Below are 20,449 nucleotides of genomic sequence, written 5' to 3'. Positions count from 1 at the left end.
CCATAATGCACTACCGAGTTTTTGACACGTTGAGATAGTGACCCCAATGCCCCTGAAAGAGGAACAAAAATAAGAAATGCATAGTGTCACCACAGGCTTCCTGACTTTAGAACTGCTCCTGATCCCCTACCTCCACCTCAAAGGCAGACTCTCCTTGTTAAAGGCACCAATAGTCAGGTCATTACAGATTCCTCTGGCTCTGACACTACTGTTATCCTATCCTTGAGAAGTGATGCTCAGGCCTAGAAAAGAAGAGAGGACAGGGTGGGTAGGAACATAGGCAGCACCATGTTTTAGTAATGTGGTGGCACACAGCTGAGAGTGACGTTGTGCTTAAGGAAGAGGCTGATGACTTGTTTGCATTTGCCTTTCTTCTTCTTTCCACCCAAGAAGCAGGCAGAGTATTTCATTACCGCAGAGGCAAGCACAGGCTGGTGTCAATCTTCCCAGGACAGAACGCCTCTCTCTTCATCACAGTGTGTTCTATAACTGTCATGTGCTGTGCTCACCCTGAACCATTCTCTCAGGATACTTGCTCCCACTGGCTCTTAATCGCAATGACACCCTGCCCCAAACAGGACCCACAGCCCTGCCCCATAGATGCATCCAGCTTCCCCAGGCTTTCAGCTCAGGCTGATAGGATGAAATGAGGCTGCAAAGGCCTAAGACACTGGGGAAGGCCAGAGTGGGTGGGTCAGTGGCTGAGTTTTTATTGTGCATGTGTGGAAAGGGGAAGTTATCCAACATAGGCTGAAGATGGGAGGCCTGTTCCTGGGCCTCTCTTACCTTGCCTGTGGGGTCACAGGAGCCAGCCTTTGAATCCTGGCTGTTTAATGCAAGACCACTCATCAATAAAGTACTTATGCGCTATGATCTATTGATGTGGATGCCTCCTGACCTTGCCCGCACTGATGGGACGTGCTCATTGCTGATGCTGCGGGCCAGGCATTGTGGGCTTGCTCAGTGAGACTGCAGCCCTGCCACAATCCCTAGGGGAGAGCTGACCACTCTCACAGTAATTACTTGACCTTTATCGGCCTCCATTGACAAATGCCATTGATACTTGATATCCGCACAGGTCCTCCATTAGTGTCATCCCACAGGGGCTTTTGTGGTGGAAGCAATGGCCTCGAGATGAGGAGGATTTCTCCAGCACGATCTGTCACTGAATGGCATGGTCTTGCAGTTCTCCTATGGTTCCAGCTGCATCTGGAGTCCCAGTGACAGCTGAACCTAGAAACCATTCAGTCAAAAAACATTTACTGAGAAACTATGTTCAAAGCACTGCTTGGGGTATTGTGTGGGTAGAAAGCAGTATCATTTACAAACCCAGCCCACCAGCAGCCTTTCATTTAGTGGGAAATTGCAAACAAGATACACAGTACATTTTTTAAGAGCTGGCACCCTCCAAGGTTCTCCATGTTGTGGGAGCTAGGGGGAAGGATGGAAAAGCAAGCGCTTGGGGTCAACCAGACCTGGACTGTAGCCCCAGACTGTCACTTACAAATGCTTCTGTGAAGAGACTCAACTGAGTTGCTTGGCCTCCCTGTGCCCCTGTGTCTTGTCTAGTAAGCAGAGGCATGACAAATATTACTTACAGAGGTGTTGTAAGAATACAGAATGCAGAGAAATCATATGTGTGAAAACGCTTACTGAGATCTTATTACTGTGTCCTGGTGGCCCCCAGGTCAGGTCACCAGATTTCACCTCTGGGAGCCAGAGCCCTTGAAGGCGACCGGCAAAGCAGAGCTGCGTAACCATCCTACCGTGTGTGGAGGCAGAAAAGCATCCACACGGCCAGTACCACGTCGCTTCTCAGGAGATGCCACCACAGTTGGAAATAGAGATCATGTTTTAGGTTTTTACAGATTACATCTGTCACTAACAGTGTGTCCCTAACAATATGGTCTCTATTTCCAGATTCTGTGGACACCCAGTCTGTCCATTTGCTGTTTCTATTCATGGTGCCTTTCTCCTTGGCACAGTAATTGGATCTGGCCAGGCCCCTCCTGCAGTCTGTCCCCACGGTCCCTCGCTGAAGCCAGAAGCCACTGGATGCAGAGAAGAGCCTCCCCTGCCACCTGCCACAGAAGCCCCAAGCCCCTCACCTTTAGGCCGTGGCTTTACAACACATCATTTCAAAGGCACTTTCTTTCTGATTTCAGTCCTCAGTAGTCATTTCACCTCTATTTTAAGAGTTTCAAAAACTTGTTTATAATCTCAATTCTCTCAAGCCTTCAGAAAGCTTAGGTCCCTTGACAAATGTGCCACAGCCAGTAAGTGGCACAGCTGGGAATGGAATCCTGTCACTCTGACAGCCCAGGCTCTCCACCACTGTAAACACCAGGGTGTGTGAGGCCCCAATCCTGCTGCGAGTATCAGGGAGCCCCTCCCCCAGCCTTGGGAGAGGAGCTGAATGTCGGTGGAGGGAAGGAGGCAGAGGAAAGAATGTCAAAGGATCCCCTTTAGTTCAGGGACTGTGGAGCCACCCAGGTTTGGGGGGCGGTGGGATGCAGCTTCCCAGGTGGAAGAGGGCCTTGAGTGCTGTGAGAAGCCCATCCTCCCTCTGGTTCTGAGAAAAAGCAGATGTCAGACCTGCCCTGGCAAAAACTGCATGTTTATATCTTAACAGATGCTTGATTTTATTTTTATATAAGATGTTTCTCCCTTCCATCCCATGAACTCAGTTCATGTGTATTTACCTCTTCTTTAGATGCCTGCCCCTGCCACTTTCTTCCACCGCACCCCCCTCCAGAGCTGCTTGCAGATTCTGAGTCAGCTCCCAGGGAGCATCCTACAGAGACCAGGCACTGCATGGTCTTCAGTTGCATGCGCAGACCCTTCACGGAGCCAGCTCTTCACCTTTGGGCCTGTCTCTTGCAGATTATCGGGACCATTCCACTGATGCCTAATCCAGGGCCATCGAGCCAAGCAGCGAGCGGCACTCAGGGCTTGCAAGTGCAGCCAATCACCCCCCAGCTCCTAACAAACGCCCAGGGCCAGATCATCGCCACAGTCATTGGGAACCAGATCCTGCCCGTGATCAACACCCAGGGCATCACGCTGTCACCCATCAAGCCCGGCCAGCAGGTAAATGTTCCAGGCCAAGGCAGCCATGGCACAGGACACTCTCCTTACCCAGCTTCTCCTCTTTGGTCTCAATCAGTGAAAAGTAATTTTTACGTTACAAAATATTTGATCTCACTCATCTGAACATATCGATACTTATAAAATGGAATGTAACTCTATTTTTCATTCTTAATGAATATGGGTGATAACTAAATATCTCTTTAATCTAAAAATAAGAATATATTAAATTACAAACAGAGAGAGTGCCCTAAAATTCAATAGGGATGTATTATTATTAATCTGTGCTCAAGATACTTAATTTTCAGATTTTCAAAATGAGGTCAAAGAGAAACCAAGAACACTCATGCCTTAACTGTGAATGAAAAAATTATTAAATATTAAGAGATCCCAAGTTGCTGCTGCTGAAACCACTGCCTACAAATGAGGAAATGAAAAATAGGAAGTTCTGCTTGGTTGAATTTCACAAAACCATGATGATCCAGTTAATTTTTCCATTCAAGTATCAATTGAGAGCTTCCTATGTGTTTGTGCTAGAGGTTGGGTCTGCAGCACAGAAGAAGGGTGTGGTCCCTGACCTCATGGAGTGTCTGGTTAATTGGCTCCTTCAACAAACATTTTTTGATAACCTACTGTATAGCAGGCCCCTAATAAATGCAAAGAAACAGAAATAAAAGAGAGATGCTTTCTGATTTTAGGGAGCTCATCACCCTGTAGAGGACACAGATATATAAGCAGAATAGCAGAATCTGTTGTGCAGTGGAGCAGAGGCTGTCCTGTGACAGGGCAGGTGTCACCACAGAGCTGGAAGTGACCAACTCTGCCCAGAGAATTTTTAGTCCTCCCAGAGATAATGGTTTGGGAATGGAGTCTGGACAGTTGAGTATGAGTTAATCAAATAAATGAAGGGTTAACAACATTCCAAGTAGAGGGAACAGCAGGCACAAAGGCAGGGAAATGGGAAAGAGGATGAAGTGTTGAGAAACAGGAGAAAGGCTTATGTGATTGGAGCAGAGAGGAGGTAGAGGACATTCATGGAAGGGCTCCATAAACAAGCCGAAAAGGATGGATTTTTTCTCTGTGTGATCTTGAACACACTACATATCATATTTGTGCCCCTGTTACCTCATTTGTAAAGTGGGGATACACCAGTAGCTACCTCACAGGGTGGTTATGAGGATTAAATGAGTTGACACATATGAAGTGGTCAGAATAGTGCCTGGCATGCAGTAAGCACTAATGTAGTCGTGATGATAGTGATGATGATGGTGATGGTGATGATGATGGTGATGGTGATGATGATGGTGATGGTGATGATGATGGCGATGATTTACTCTGCAGCCAAGCCCTGGAGATCTCTGAGGGCTTGTTTTTGGTTTTTTTTTTTTTTTAAACTTCTTCTTAAAAAAAAACCATACACACACACACACACACACACACACACACACACACACACACACACAAAGAGATTCATGTGCAGAACATGCAGGTTTGTTACATAGGTATACGTGTGCTATGGTGGTTGGCGCACCTATGGACCCATCCTCTAAGTTCCCTCCTCGCACCCCCACCCCCTAACAGGCCCTGGTGTGTGTTGTTCCCCTCTCTGTGTCCATCTGTTCTCAATGTTCAACTCCCCATTATGAGTGAGAACATGAGTTGTTTGGTTTTCTGTTCCTGTGTTAGTTTGCTGAGGATGATGGCTTCCAGCTTCATCCATATCCCTGCAAAGGACATGACCTCATTCCCTTTTATGGCAGCATAGTATTCCATGGTGTATATGTACCACATTTTTCTTATCTAGTCTATCATTGATGGGCATTTGGGTTGGTTCCGTGTCTTTGCTATTGTAAACAGTGCTGCAATAAATATACATGTGCATGTGTCTTTATAGTAGAATGATTTATATTCTTTTGGGTATATACCCAGTAATGGGATTGCTGGGTCAAATGATATTCCAGGTTCTAGATCCTTGAGGAATCACCACACTATCTTCCACAATGGTTGAACTAATTTACATTCCCACCAACAGTGTAAAAGCGTTTCTATTTCTCCACAGCCTCGCCAGCATCTATTGTTTCCTGACTTTTTAATAATCACCATTCTGATTGGCATGAAATGGTATCTCATTGTGGTTTTCATTTGCATTTCTCTGATGATCAGCAATGTTGAGCTTTTATTCATATGTTTGTTGGCTGTGTAAATGTCTTCTTTTGAGAAGTATCTGTTCATATCCTTTGCCCACTTTTTGGTGGGGTTGTTTTTTCTTGTATATTTGTTTAAGTTCCTTGTAAATTCTGGATATTAGACCTTTGTCAGATGGATAGATTGCAAAAATTTTCTCCCATTCTGTAGGTTGCCTGTTCACTCTGACGCTAGTTTCTTTTGCCGTGCAGAAGCTCTTTCGTTTAATTAGATCCCATTTGTCAATTTTGGCTTTTGCTGCAATTGCTTTTGGTATTTTTGTCATGAAGTCTTTGCCCATGCCTATGTCCTGAATGGTATTGCCTAGGTTTTCTTCTAGGGTTTTTATGGTTTGGGGTTTTACATTTAAGTCTAATCCATCTTGAGTTAATTTTTGTATAATGTGTAAGAAAGGGGTCCAGTTTTAGTTTTCTGCATATGGCTAGCCAGTTTTCCCAGCACCATTTATTAAATAGGGAATCCTTTCCCCATTGTTTTTGTCGGGTTTGTCCAAGATCAGATGGTTTTAGATGTGTGGTGTTATTTATGAGGTCTCTATTCTGCTCCATTGGTCTATATATCTGTTTTGGTGCCAGTACCATGCTATTTTGGTTACTGTAGCCTTGTAGTATAGTTTGAAGTCAGGCGGAGTGATGCCTCCAGCTTTGTTCTTTTTGCTTATGATTGTCTTGGCTATATGGGGTCTTCTTTGATTCCATATGAAACTTAAAATAGTTTTTTCTAATTCTGTGAAGAATGTCAATGGTAGTTTGATGGGTATAGCATTGAATCTATAAATTACTCTGGACAGTATGGCCATTTTCACAATATTGATTCTTCCTATCCAAAAGAATGGAATGTTTTTCCATTTGTTTGTGTCCTCTCTTATTTCATTAAGCAGTGGTTTGTAGTTCTCCTTGAAGAGGTCCTTCACATCCCCTGTTAGCTGTATTCCTAGGTATTTTGTTCTCTTTGTAGTGATTGTGAATGGGAGTTCATTCATGATTTGGCTCTCTGCTTGTCTATTGTTGATGTAAAAGAATGCCTGTGATTTTTGCACATTGATTTTGTATCCTGAGACTTTGCTGGACTTGCTTATCAGTTTAAGGAGTTTTTGGGCCAAGATGATGGGGTTTTCTAAATATAAAATCATGTCGTCTGCAAGCAGAGACAATTTGACTTCCTCTCTTCCTATTTGAACACACTTTATTTTCCTCTCTCACCTGATTGCCGTGGCCAGAACTTCCAATACTATGTTGAATAGGAGTGGTAAGAGAGGGCATCCTTGTCTTGTACCCGTTGTCAAAGAGAATGCTTCCAGCTTTTGCCCATTCAGTATGATATTGGCTGTAGGTTTGTCATAAATAGCTCTTACTATTTTGAGATATGTTCCATCAATACCTAGTTTATTAAGAGTTTTTAACATTAAGGGATGTTGACTTTTATCAAAGGCTTTTTGTGCATCTATCGAGATAATCACGTGGCTTTTGTCTTTGATTCTGTTTATGTGATGGATTATATTTATTGATTTGCACAAGTTGAACCAGCCTTGCATCCCAGGGATGAAGTTGACTTGATAGTGGTGGATAAGTTTTTTGATCTGCTGCTGGATTTGTTTTGCCAGTATTTTACTGAGGATTTTTGCATCTATGTTAATCAGGAATATTGGGCTGAAGCTTTCTTTTTTTGTTGTGTCTCTTCCCGGTTGTGGTATCAGGATGATGCTGGCTTCATAAAATGAGTTAGGGAGGAGTCCCTCCTTTTCAATTGTTTGAAATAGTTCCAGAAGCAGTGATACCAGCTCCTCTTTGCATTTCTGGTAGAATTCAGCTGTGACTCCATCTGGACCTGGGCTTTTTTTTGTTGGTAGGCTATTAATTACTGCCTCAATTTCAGAACTTGTTATTGGTCTATTCAGGGATTTGACTTCTTCCTGATTTTGTCTTGGGAGGGTGTATGTGTCCAGGAATGTATTCATTTCTTCTAGATTTTCTAGTTTATTTGTGTAGAGGTGTTTATAGTGTTACCTGGTGGTAGTTTGTATTTCTGTGAGGTCAGTGGTGATATCCCCTTTATCACTTTTTATTGTGTCTATTTGATTCTACTTTCTTTTCTTCTTTATTAATCTAGTTAGTGGTCTATCTATTTTGTTAATTTTTTTCAAAAAAAACAGCTCCTGGATTCATTAATTTTTTGGAGGGTTTTTTCTTATCTCTGTCTCCTTCAATTCTTCTCTGAACTTAGTTATTTCTTGTCTTCTGCTAGCTTTTGGATTAGTTTGCTCTTGCCTCTCTAGTTCTTAATTGTGATGTTAGGTGTTGATTTGAGATCTTTCTAGCTTTCTGGTGTGGGCATTTAGTGGTATAAATTTCCCTCTTAACACTGCCTTAGCTGCGTCTCAGAGATTCTGGTACGTTGTGTCTTTGTTCTCATTGGTTTCAAAGAACTTCTTGATTTCTGCCTTAATTTCATTATTTACCCAGGAGTCATCTAGGAGCAGGTTGTTCAATTTCCATGTAATCATGTGGTTTTGGTGAGTTTCTTAATCCTGAGTTCTAATTTGATCACACTGTGGTCTTAGAGATGGTTATGATTTCAGTTCTTTCACATTTGATGAGGAGAGTTTTACTTCCAGTTATGTGGTTGATTTTAAAATAAGGGCCATGTGGCACTGAGAAGAACGTATATTCTGTTGATATGGGGTGGAGAGTTCTGTTAGGTCTATTAGGTCCACTTGATCCAGAGCTGAGTTCAAGTCCTGAATATCCTTGTTAATTTTCTGTCTCATTGATCTATCTAATACTGACAGTGGGGTATTAAAGTCTCCTACTATTATTGTGTGGGAGTCTAAGTCTCTTTGTAGGTCTCTAAGAGCTTGTTTTATGAATCTGGGTGCTCCTGTATTGGGTACATATATATTTAGAATAATTAGCTCTTCTTGTTGAATTGTTCCCTTTACCATTATGTAATCCCTTCTTTGTCCTTTTTGATCTTTGCTGGTTTAAAGTCCATTTTGTCAGAGACTAGGATTGCAACCCCTGCTTTTTTTTTTTTTTTTTTTTTTTTTTTTTTGCTGTCCATTTGCTTGGTAAATTTTCCTCCATCCCTTTATTTTGAGCCTACATGTGTCTTTGCACGTGAGATGGGTCTCCTGAATACACACCAATGGCTCTTGACTCTTTATCTAATTTGCCAGTCTGTGTCTTTTAATTGGGCATTTAGCCCATTTACATTTAAGGTTAGTATTGTTATATGTGAATTTGATTCTGTCATCATGCTGCTATTCTGTTATTTTGCACACTAGTCGATGTAGTTTCTTCATAGTGTCATTGGTCTTTATATTTTGGTGTTTTTTGTGTTTATTTTTGTTTTGTTGTTTTTAAACGGATTTTCACTCTTGTCGCCCAGGCTGTGCAATGGCACGATTTCAGCTCACTGCAACCTCTGCCTCCTGGGTTCAACTGATTCTCCTGCCTCGGCCTCCTGAGTAGATGGTATTACAGGCATGCACTGCCACACCCGGCTATTTTTTGTATTTTTAGTAGAGACGGGGTTTTGCCATGTTGGCCAGGCTGGTCTCAAACCCTGACCTCAGGTGATCCAGCCACCTCGGCCTCCCAAAGTGGGATTACAGGCAAGAGCCATGGCGCCCGGGCTTTTTGGTGTGTTTTTGCAGTGACTGGTCCCAGTTTTTCCTTTCCATATTTAGTGCTTCCTTCAGGAGCTCTTGCAGGGCAGGTATGGTGGTAACAAAATCCCTAAGCGTTTGCTTGTCTGGGAATGATTTTATTTCTCCTTCACTTATGAAGCTTAGTTGGGCTGGATATGAAATTCTGGATTGAAAATTCTTTTCTTTAAGAATGTTGAATATTGGCCCCCAATCTCTTCTGGCTTGTAGAGTTTCTGCTGAGAGGTCCACTGTTAGTCTAATGGACTTCCCTTTGTAGGTGACCTGGCCTTTCTCTCTGGCTGCCCTTAACAGTTTTTCCTTCATTTTGCCCTTAGAGAATCTAATGATTATGTGTCTTGGGGTTGATCTTCTCATGGAATATCTTAATTGTTTTCTCTGTATTTCCTGTATTTGCATGTTGGCCTTTCTTGCTAGGTTGGGGAAGTTCTTCTGGATAATATCCTGAAGTGTGTTTTCCAGCTTGTTTCCATTCTCCCTATCTTCAGGTACTCCAATCAATCATAGGTTTGGTCTTTTTATGAAGTCCTGTATTTCTTGGAAGCTTTGTTCATTCATTTTCATTCTTTTTTCTCTAGTCTTGTCTGCATGCCTTATTTCAGCAAGGTGGTCTTCAAACTCTAATATCCTTTCTTCCACTTGATTGATTTGGCTATTGATACTTGTGTATGCTTCACGAAGTTCTCGTGCAGTGTTTTTCAGTTCCATCAGGTCATTTATGTTCCTCTCTAAACTGGTTATGGTAGTTAGCAATTCCTCAAACCTTTTATCAAGGTTCTTAGCTTCTTTGCCTTGGGTCAGAATATGCTCCTTTAGCTCATCATAGTTTTTATTATCTATCTTCTGAAGCCTATTTCTGTCAATTAGTCCATTTGATCCTCCATCCAGTCCTGTGCCCTTGTTGGAGAGACGTTATGATCATTTGGAGAAAAGGTACTCTGGTCTTCTGGGTTTTCAGCATTTTTTCACTGATTCTTTCCCATCTTTGTGAGTTTGTCTAGTTTCAGTCTTTGAGGCTGCTGATCCTTGGATGGGGTTTTTGTGGGGGCTTGTTGTTGTTGTTGATGATGATGCTGCTGTTGTTGCTTTCTGCTTGTTTTTCTTTCAAAGGTCAAGTCCATCTTCTCAGGGCTACTACAGTTTGCTGGGGGTTCACTTCAGGCCCTACTCATCTGATTCGCTCCTGTGCCTGGTTATATCATTCAAGGATGCTGGAGAACAGCAAAGATGGATGCCTCTTCCTTCTTCTGGGACCTCTGACCTCAAGGGGCACCAACCTGATGCCAGTAGGATCACTCCTATGTAGGGTGTCTGACAACCCCTGTTGGAGGGGACTCACCCAGTTGGGTGGCATGGGGAACAGAACCTGCTAAACGTGTTAGAGGTATTTTAAAAGAAGAATGGCATGCTTAACTTTTTTTTTTTTCAAGAAAATAACTCTGCTGGCACTACAGAGGTTGAACTGAAGTAAACCATCTACTGTGAGCAAACCATTTAGGAGTCTATAGCAAAACACAAAAAAGAATTAATGAGAGCATGTACTTGGAGTTGAGTCATGAGTATATGGGAGTCAAGTCATGAGTACATTTATTGTAGCTGAAAACAAAGGAGACACCAGAGAAAGCAAGAGGAGCAAGGGAAGAAAAAAATTGGAAAAAGCATGAGAAGCAAGGGAAGGAAGACCAAGGAGTCCCTCCTGGGAAACACCAGCATTTAAGGAATGGAGGAGGAAAAATGAGAGAAGAAATGATTGGGTAACTAGAAGAGAAACCCGGAGTGTGGTGATCTAGTATCCAAGTGTTTCAAAAAAGTAGGAAAAGGAAGTGGACGAGCATCAAATGCTGCAAAAATAAAATTAAGTAAAGCAATGAAGAAACATCAATTCCTCTATTTCTCTGTTACAACTTTTTAAAGTCTGGATTGTCCCTGTTTGAAACGTGTTGAAATGAGCTCCTTAGCTGAGTGAGTTAAGAAGTGAGAGGTGGACAAGGCTAAGACCCAGAGTTAAAGCTGGAGTGTACACTAACAAAAGAAAGATGGTGGACAGGAATGATGAAGACTAAGAGTGAGTATACAACCGAGCACATGGCTTTATGTGAAGTCAGAAAGCTGTATAATGTAAAGCAGTTAGCAAGGAAATAAAATATAAAGAGAAGGCAAGAAGAAAGTCCCAATATTATCATTTATCTACAACAATGCAGAAATAGCCTTCCAGAGACCTCAGTCATTGCCTGCATTTGGCTCCTGATCCAACCATGAAAACAAGCCCATTCTTGGTGACTCTTAGAGACTATGCTTGGAAAATCCAGTTGCTTGTTCAATGAGTACAAAAAAAAAATCTATTTAACGGAAATATTTATTGACCACCTACCATGTGTCTGGCATTGGTACCAGGAAGCTAGGCTGTGTTGGCAGGCAAGACAGATGCCATGAACTCTTCCTTCATGAAGCTTATAGTGTAGTGAGGAAGATGTACATTCACCAAAGACTTGTACAAATATGTCCCTAAGACAGCAGTAAGTACCATGAGGGAGAAGTGAAGGGATCTATTAGAGTATTTAACAAGGGAACTTCACCCAGCGACGGAGCCAACACCAGGAGAATCCCAGCAAGGTCTGAATCCGTACACTTTCCGGAGACAGAGACTTTGTCTTCTCACTCAAAATCTAAATCTGTAACCTGGGAAGCCACCTCTTCTTCCTCAGCTTTATCCCAAGCAGTCTCTGCCAATCTTATCATTAAGAACTTTTCTTCCCCCCATCTCTCAGCTGGTTTATTTCACTATTTACTATTTACACTATTTCCATTTGATTCTCTACCTTCTAAGTAGTTCCTCAAATAAGGCAAGGTTCTCTATCTTTCATTGGCCTTTTAAACCCTAGTTTCATCTGTTTCAACTATGTGTTCAAAATTATCTCTGGGGGAAAAGATGGAGAAATTGGCCTCTTTTTCTACAATCTGCTAAAAACCTTTTCTGTCAGCAAAGCCAGTTGTAAATTGCCAAAAAGGCGATGAATTAGTTAGAAATCATTAACATTTAATATAAAGTAGCTCTCACTCTCACCTTGAATTTCAAAGTTGAGTGTGGGTGATAGACTACAGCTGTGACACAAAATTGCAGCTCTAGATCAGGAGTAGGACAGTTTTGATCCAGGAGGAGAAAGGCCTAACCAAGAAATAGCAAATAAGATGCAGGAATGGTGCCACTCCTAACCCCTTGCTCACAGCAGATATCGGTAATCCATGTCCACAGTCTTTCTCACAGGCCCAGGCACACCTCAGGAGCCTTCTCACGCAGCATCTGTCGGCCCTGGAACAAAAACTTGTTCCTACTGCAGCAACATGTGGTCAGTCCTCTGCTAGTCTAACCACCACCACTGTCCCCTTCACTGCAGGATTGGAGATTAGCAACTGGAAAAAACAGCCAGCTTCTTGGGGATGTACCTTGCAAATCCAACAAAGTACACCCCAACAAACATGTCACCTACAACCAGCATCCCGAAGAGCAGGCTCCCTTAACCAGTACACATATGTGCACCTCTCTCGTATGTGCACGCTGAGAGAACACATGAGCACAGCTGAAAAGAGCAATGCGGGAACCATCTCAAATACCCAAGTCACGGCAGGCACCAACGGACCTGTCCCTCTTGTTCAAGGCATGTGCCAGTGGTCTGTCCTAGTCCCAGGAATACCCAGAAAACTGATGGTGAACCCAGTCAGAAATACCATGGAAATGGTAGAAATGAATGACTTTATTTCTTGGCATTGGCTCCAGTTGAGACACCATGAGAACATGCAATCAAGCTAACAAGTTGGGCAAATTGACAGGAGATGCACAAGTGTGAGTCCCAGATGTAAAAGCTGTGATTCTGAGGCTCGCAGATCATAAAAGCCCCTGAGTCAAAAAGCTAAAAGCTCAAGAGGCATAAGGATAGTGGTCTTCAATTTTTTTCTTTAAATATTACCCTTTACACTGAAGAAATATAATATGAACAACCACTAAAAAATAAAGGATTTCTGTCATACAGTAGAGAAGTTTCTCAATTTATTTTTTCATGTGATTTATGACAAATGTTTGATCTCACAAGAGCATAGTTCTGATGGTAAAATATGTCATAAATTACAGGAACAGAGAGCTCCCTAACTCATACTCAGAAAGAAGTCCACTTCCATGAAGTAAAGTATAGGACTGTCAGACCAGATGACCTGGAATGATTTGTTTTAATTTAATAAAAGTAATGACATATTTAATTTGATTTTCACCTCTGCCTACCATTAATTAAAAGAGCCTGAATCTAAGAATGTAGTATCCAACACACTGATGATGATTCATTCCAATGATGAGAGAAGAACGTGCAAAGGATCATTTGAAATACAAACAGTATTTTTTTTTTTTACATACACCAGTATTTGACAGCCCTAAATTTAACTTCCGCTGTATTACATCAGAAATCCTTGGTGAGCAACACCAGAAAATAAAAGTCAGAAAAAAACCAGATGAAGGCTGGGCATGGTGCCTCGTGCCTATAATCCCAGTACTTTGGGAGGGCGAGGCAGGTGGATCTCCTGAATTCAGGAGTTCGAGACCACCCTGGGCAACATGGTGAAACCCCATCTCTACTAAAATACAAAAAGTTAGCTGTGTGTGGTGGCGCACGCCTGTAGTCCCAGCTGCTTGGGAGGCTGAGGCACGAGAATCGCTTGAGCCTGGGGGGGCAGACGTTGCAGTGACCCGAGATCGCACCACTGCACTCCAGCTTGGGTTACAGTGTGAGACTCTGTCTCAAACAAACAACCAACCAGATGAAAATAAGAGAGTGATGAGAATCTTTGTGTGCATGAAAAAAAATTACTTAATACAAAAATACTTAGTGGAGCTCAAAAGCAACCTTTTGCTTCCTCTAAGGGATTCTATAGCTGCTGTGGCATATGGTGAACACCTCCCATAGTCAGGGTCGCTCCAGAGGCCCTGGTTTTCTTTCCCTGATTGCCCCGTACCTATGAATTAGTAGTTTCTTCTTAAGCCACACAGACATTATTTTTGTGTAGATTTATTCTCCTTTTGACTAAATCCAGACAAAAGTTAACAGGACTTTTTAGTATCATTAAGGTGGAGAGAGACAAATGAAAGGAAAAAAATCTGCAACTTGCAAAATCAAAGCATTAAGATTTTTCAAAAATTAAATACCATAGCTGTAATACTTGGAGACTACCATCCATGAAGGCACAAAGTTTTTCCTCAAAAAGTAATCTTGGTACTAACAGAAAACCAGTGAGAGATAGCATATTCAAATTAGCTCTCTTAAAATGCCATGCAATTATCAAAATCCATCCATTATTTTTCAAGTAAATACAAAAATGTATTCACTTACTAATTTTCAAAAAAATCAGTGTTCCTTCCTAGCCCTGGCCTGAATCACTGATTCTCAGTTTTTTCTCAAGCCACCTAGAATGAGATAGAAATGAGGCATTCCCACCCACCAGGTATCTAAAATAGACTAAGGGTTTGCCTAGGTGGGTGAAATGTATATGGGTGGTCCCAACGCAGAGCAGCCCTTTGACCTTCCAGCCATGTATCTGGATAGCTCACTTCTCTGGTCTCACTCCCTGCCAAGTTCGGCTGACACAGTTCATTCGTACTTTCTGTGCATTCTGTGCCCCTGGCCTGGAACCTCTTCTCACCTTCCCTGTCTGACAAGCTCCTGCTTATGCATCCTCTGGGATCTGGATCCACTCTCCCTCCTCTGCCCTGAATCCCTCCCTCCTCTGTAAAGCTTCTCGGAATGCTCTCCGTGAAGCATTTCTCCTTCATCTCTGCTCCTTGTCCCACCTTCACCCACTCCATTCATTTTTGTCAAACTCTATCATCATTAGGAGTTTACATTTGAAAAGTAGCCACCTAACTGATTCAGCCTCATCCACACAGTTCATGACCCAGCCCATGGTGGGTGCTCAGTCACTTGTGTTTTGCTTAATTGCTGCCAAATTATCGTATTTCACTGTCTAGGACGCCAGCATCCTAGCCATGCTTCCAGAGAAGCCCAGCTCCGGCCCTTCTGTGTCTTTCCAATTCTGTGACTTCTGTCACTTCCCAGGATGTTCCAAATTTGTGCCTACCAGAGGCTTGGGAAGTCCTTCCATGCAGCACTGTCTTCTCTGTTTATTTCTTTTCTGAATGTCAACCCCTTCCTCTCTCCATGCTCTCCCACCTCATTATCTCAATTGCATGTAATCCCTCATTTGCTGCTCTGCACTGAACTCTAACTTCCATTCCATCATTTGTACCTGCTGAGCTCTTATTGCACGTTCCAAGCTTGTTTTGTGACTGCTTTGGCCTTCTCTGCCTATGTTGAGGTATCTCCACTAAATCCTTCTCTCATTCTGACACTCCCCACTTCCTCATGTCTTCATAGTGCCTGGTACGGGATATGCTGCTGTCCTTCTCTATCTTGAGGCCATTGGTGTTTCTGCCATACTTACTCCCCTGCTGATAGGCGGCGCATGTACTGGACCCTCACATGTGGGGCTCTTCTTCCTACTTGCATTGAAGAGATGTTTCACTGTCATAGAATAAAGCAGGAAGCAAAACCCAGTAAGTCTCCTAAGCCCTGCCAAAAGGATAACTTCCTCCTCTTTTCAAATTTCCCACAAAGATAGCTAAATTCTCCTTTGTATCATATTCCAGGTCCTCCAAATGTTTTAAGGTAGATCATCCTGATGTCAACCCTAAATTTCTCAGCAAATTGAATTTGTGCTGTTGTCCACAGTAGAATGAACTCCTCAGTAAGGCTCAGGCATTCATTATACCCTCCTACTTAATCAAAATTCTTATTATGTCTGGGCTCTGGCTTCTTTTGTCTAGACATAGCAGATCCACGTGCTTTAACTCTTTTTCCAAGAGAAGCTCCTTCCAAAATCTGTGTGGTCCTCCAACCCACAGTAGCAGCATCACCTGAAAACTTGTTAGATATGCAAATTCTTGAGCCCCAACCCAGGCTTACTAAATCAGAAAATCAGGGTGGAGCCCAGGGATTTGTGCTCTAACAGCCCTCCAGGTGATTCTGATGCAACTAAATCTTGAGAAGCACTGATTTAATTTCTCTTCAAGCTATTCCAAGGTACACATTACTCAAAAAAATGCCAACTAGGGCAGGCAGGGGGGGCAAGTAGTGATGCCCTTCCCACATACTCTGGCTTCTGTGAGGCCCCTCTGGGTTGTATTCACTGCCTCCATTGCAGCACAGGGAGGGTTCAGCCTGGGGTTCACTATGGCTCTCTGACATCTTTGTAGAAGGCCAGCCCTCCTTCATTTTGCCTTTGCAGATTTAGAGAGATTTTTCCTCCCTAAGTGAGTTTCTCTATATTTAATCCCATTTGAATTTTCTGTTTAGATGCATTCACTTTTCCAACTTGCCTAGTACATTCTGCATTTTATTCCACCTTCCAAGACACTTGCCACCCCACTTATTTTAATATCAATCACACATTTAATTAGAAGATGATTTATTCCAGAAACTAAAACATTATTAAGGATATACCGTGTAACACATAGAAGATACCTGGGGATCAGTGGCACAGAAAATCAAGAAAGCCTTTACAGCGTGCTGTTATTTCAATCTATTTTTGGTGAATATATTAGACACCCTGACAGTGCCAACCAATAAAAACAAACCAAGAGAGCAAGCCTGTGAGAGCCAACAGGACGTAGAAAGCATCTCAGACCCTGCATCCTGTGCTCCGTTTGTCATTCTGTGTGTGGGATGGACATCCAGTCCTCCTCCTCTGGAAAATGCACAGCCACAGGCTCACATGAGCTGTTTCTTTTCTCTTCTTGCAGATTCTCCATGCTCTCAGCCTATTTACAACTGGCTCACAGCTCAAAAAAAGGCAAGAAAGTGATTATGCAAACTTAGACGGACAGAAACTCAAGCTCCTTTAGGCAGTCTACTAACAGTATGGTGAATAAACAGAAAATACGATCATATAAACAGGATACAATCCTGAGAAGAGTAAGTTTGGGGGTAGTACAGATAACCAGAATTAATTATATGAAGCAAAGAACAATCTGTAGGCAACTGCATCTGAGATGTGTCCCCAGACTGCACTAAAATCATAACATTATTTTTGGATAATCTTCTAGCCAGCTGAGAGAACCATGTTTTCTTTCAAATATGACATTTTAAATAGGGAACTGCAGGCAATAATTCTTAAACCAGAAAAATATTTGAAATTTTACATTAGGAAAAAAAAACCACATTGGTAGATCATCATGATCTACACTATGGCTGATCAACTTGAAAGTGTAGCTCACCGTGATCTATCAGTTTGAACATACCTCATTTGGTCCCACACTTCCCAGCTAGAGCTCCCTGCTGTTTCCCTGACCTGTAACTGCTCAACTCCAATGATCGGGGAGTTGAGAGGCAGCGGGGCATAGTGGAAGGAGTGCTGGCTCTTGAGTCAGACTTACCTGGATTCAAAGCTTACTTGTACCAGCTGTGTAATCCCAAGTAAGTCATTTCATCTTTTTAAGTCTCTGTTTCCTCTTCTGTAATGGTATCACCAATACCTAAAAAGGAGGACTATTGCCAGGATTTTAAATAATAGATACAAAAACAGGTAGGAAGCATCCAGTAAACATTACCCATATATTTGGCCTTTCAAAAATAAGACAATGTAATAAAACATCTGCCTTTATAGAAGCATCTAAGTTTCCCTTTCCCTCCAGGAAGGAAAAGAAACTTTTTCTTCTGCTTCTGATTGTTCCCTAACTCCCTGCATTTTCTTTTGGTAAACTATTCCAATTTTTGTGTCCAGTTATGTCCTAGTATTTAAGTGTCTATTTCTTTTGCCAATAGTTATGCAATACAAGTATACACGATTTTTACAGTTAAGTCAGTATCCAAAACAACAACATAATTAAATCAAATTAAGTAACATATTCCTAATGCTGCTTATTTAACATATATTAATTTTTTATATTGAACCCCAGAGCTGTTTCATAAACTAGCTTAAATCTCTGCTTTGTCTTTTCTTATTTGATAAATATAGTTTAAGCATAAAATTTCTAAAGATTAATACACCAAAAACATTAAACTAAGAATTCCAATGACATAGTGCTATATTTCATAGTTTACCTGAAAGAATTACAGTTTTAGAGATGGAAGGTCGCAGAAGTGGTACCTCTGAAGCCCTGTTTTCCTAAGGAAAGACGTTAATGAAGGCGAGAGGTCAGTCTCTGGGCTGATTTTGACATGTACAATAGGTTATTCTATCTGAGCTTGCAAATGATTCTAGAATTAACAGATACACATTTACACTGGCAATTGGAATGAAATCTATGGGCTCCATTAAGATGCCACTGCTTATATAATCTTCTTGATCCTTGACAAGTAAGAAATTTGCAGAATTTGTGTTGGTTTTTGTGAACTATCTGGTTGAACTATAGAGGTAAGCAGGACCCCAGTGTCCTAAAAGAAATGATATTTACTTTGGAAGAAAAATATCTTTCTTAGATTCTTAGACATCTTAGATTCCTTTTGACTCTCCTTTTGACTGTATGGACATGGAACAAGTTCTTAAAATAATTATTTTCTTTTCATCTCAAATTTCTTCTCTTGCCTAGCTTAATGCATAAGCCCTAACTTGCTCTAGTGACTCTTAAGCAAGATTGCAGCCTAGTAATTTTTTCTTTACTGTGTTGTGTCTGAGGAAGAAATATTTAAATTGGTGTCTTTTCCAGTTCCTTGATGGTTCTTTACCACACCCAGGGCCAATAAAACATTGAGGCAATGGTAAAACTGAAGACAGTCTCACGATTTAGTAACTCAAAACTGTAAAAAGCTTTTGCCAAGTAACAGTATTTAGAAGGACAACTCAATAGGTTATGGGGGTAGATTGACATGCAAATATCTATCACATTTTATTAAGCAAATTAAAAATAGATTTAATCTTTAATGTGTGTCCCTACAGTATAAAATTTACTGAATTCAATTGTTGATTATGTGCTCAGCAGTTTGGCTAATTACCTTTGGCAGATGCTTGATGCATATTAATTTGGGATCCCATGTCAATTGTAACTGTCTTTGGTTTGTAATCTGGCCTCTACTTTGCATAGCTGAGTAACAATACGGCTGTTCACTTGAAATGTAACTGCAGGCAATTCTGTAGGAGGCACGAAGTGGTTTCCTGGGAAGATCCCTGCACTGTGGGATGGGAGCCTGGATTCTAATGTTCAGCAGCCACATAGGCTGGTTATTTACTTCATGCAATCCTGCCAGGCACATCTGCTGCATAGGAATACCATGTGAGTCGGGGAGCCATTATTATTGCCACAGGGGACCAGAAGGGAAAAGAGCTCCTTAAGAACATTTGCGGAGTAGCCCCTAACTAACAATTGTTTGAAGGAAAAATATTAATTTGATAAAAACACTTTAGGGAATTAGAAAGCATGATGATCCTAAGTGTTAGGGAGAATGTGGAGCAACTGGAATTCTCATACATTGCTGGTGGCAACATAAAATGGTATAACCACTTTGGAAATCAGTTTGGGAGGTTCTAAGAAAGTTAAACATGCATTTACAGTATGATCCAGCAGTTCCACTCCTAGGTATTTACATAAGAGAAACAAAAACACAAGTAGACACACAACCTTGTTCATTAATGTTTATATAACACCTTTATTCGTCATGGCCCCAAACTGGAAACAACCCAAATACCCACCAACAGGTGAATTCATAAACAATATACCATATTCATATATGTATGGAAGGGAATACTATTCAGCAATAAAAAAAAGAAAAAACTGAACTACCAAGGCATGCAACAAAATAAATGAATCTCGAAAACAGTATGCCAAGCAAAAGAAGCCAGATACAAAAAGAGTACGTACTGTATGATTCCATTTCTGGACTCAGACAAATGAATCCAGAGTTACAGAAATCAGGGTAGTGGCTGTCTAGGGCAGGGAGTTGAGGGGAAATTGATGGCAAAGGAGAGGAGGGAGCATTGTGGAATGATTAGAAGGTTCTATAACTTGATTGTGGTGGTGGTTTCACATGTGTACACATTTGATAAAACTCATCAAACTCTGTGTTTAAAATGGATTTATTTTATTATGTGTAAATTACATCTCAATAAAGTTGAATGAAAAAATGAACACACACACACTGGGAAAGCAGTGACAAATATGAAGTTGAAACACCCCAGGCTGGCTCTTAGGTGCTAACAAGGTGGTAGACCTTCTCAGATTGGTGCCTGTTTGGGGGGTAGCTCTCTCTCCCACCAAAGGTCAGGTCCTGACCTAATTCTACTCACAGGCTGATTCCTTGTTACAAAAGCCTTGCTGCACCTCTGTGAGAATGACGATGGATATGAAAGCACCTTGCAAACCAAAAAATGCTACATCCAATCAACAAAGGTGGCTAATGCTGAGGCTCGTTGTCTACCTGCTTGGGGTCCTGGCCTGCCCTTATGGCAGCTTTCCAGGAG

General features: G+C 41.7%; 1 protein-coding gene across 2 annotated transcripts in view; it reads left to right on the top strand.

The window, feature by feature from the left end:
• POU6F2 (POU class 6 homeobox 2) overlaps window positions 1-20,449 on the top strand; it is a 491,967-nt gene that overhangs the window by 456,266 nt on the left and 15,252 nt on the right. For both annotated transcript variants that reach the window (XM_025380080.1, XM_025380079.1), the window contains exon 8: window positions 2,884-3,090. In XM_025380080.1, the coding sequence (XP_025235865.1) occupies window positions 2,884-3,090 (207 nt within the window). The remainder of the gene's footprint in view (window positions 1-2,883; window positions 3,091-20,449) is intronic.

This window comes from Theropithecus gelada, chromosome 3 (assembly GCF_003255815.1).
Source record: "Theropithecus gelada isolate Dixy chromosome 3, Tgel_1.0, whole genome shotgun sequence".
Classification (NCBI taxonomy): Eukaryota; Metazoa; Chordata; class Mammalia; order Primates; family Cercopithecidae; genus Theropithecus; species Theropithecus gelada.
Note: the sequence above shows the minus strand (reverse complement) of the source record. Positions and strands in the feature narration are given on the sequence as shown.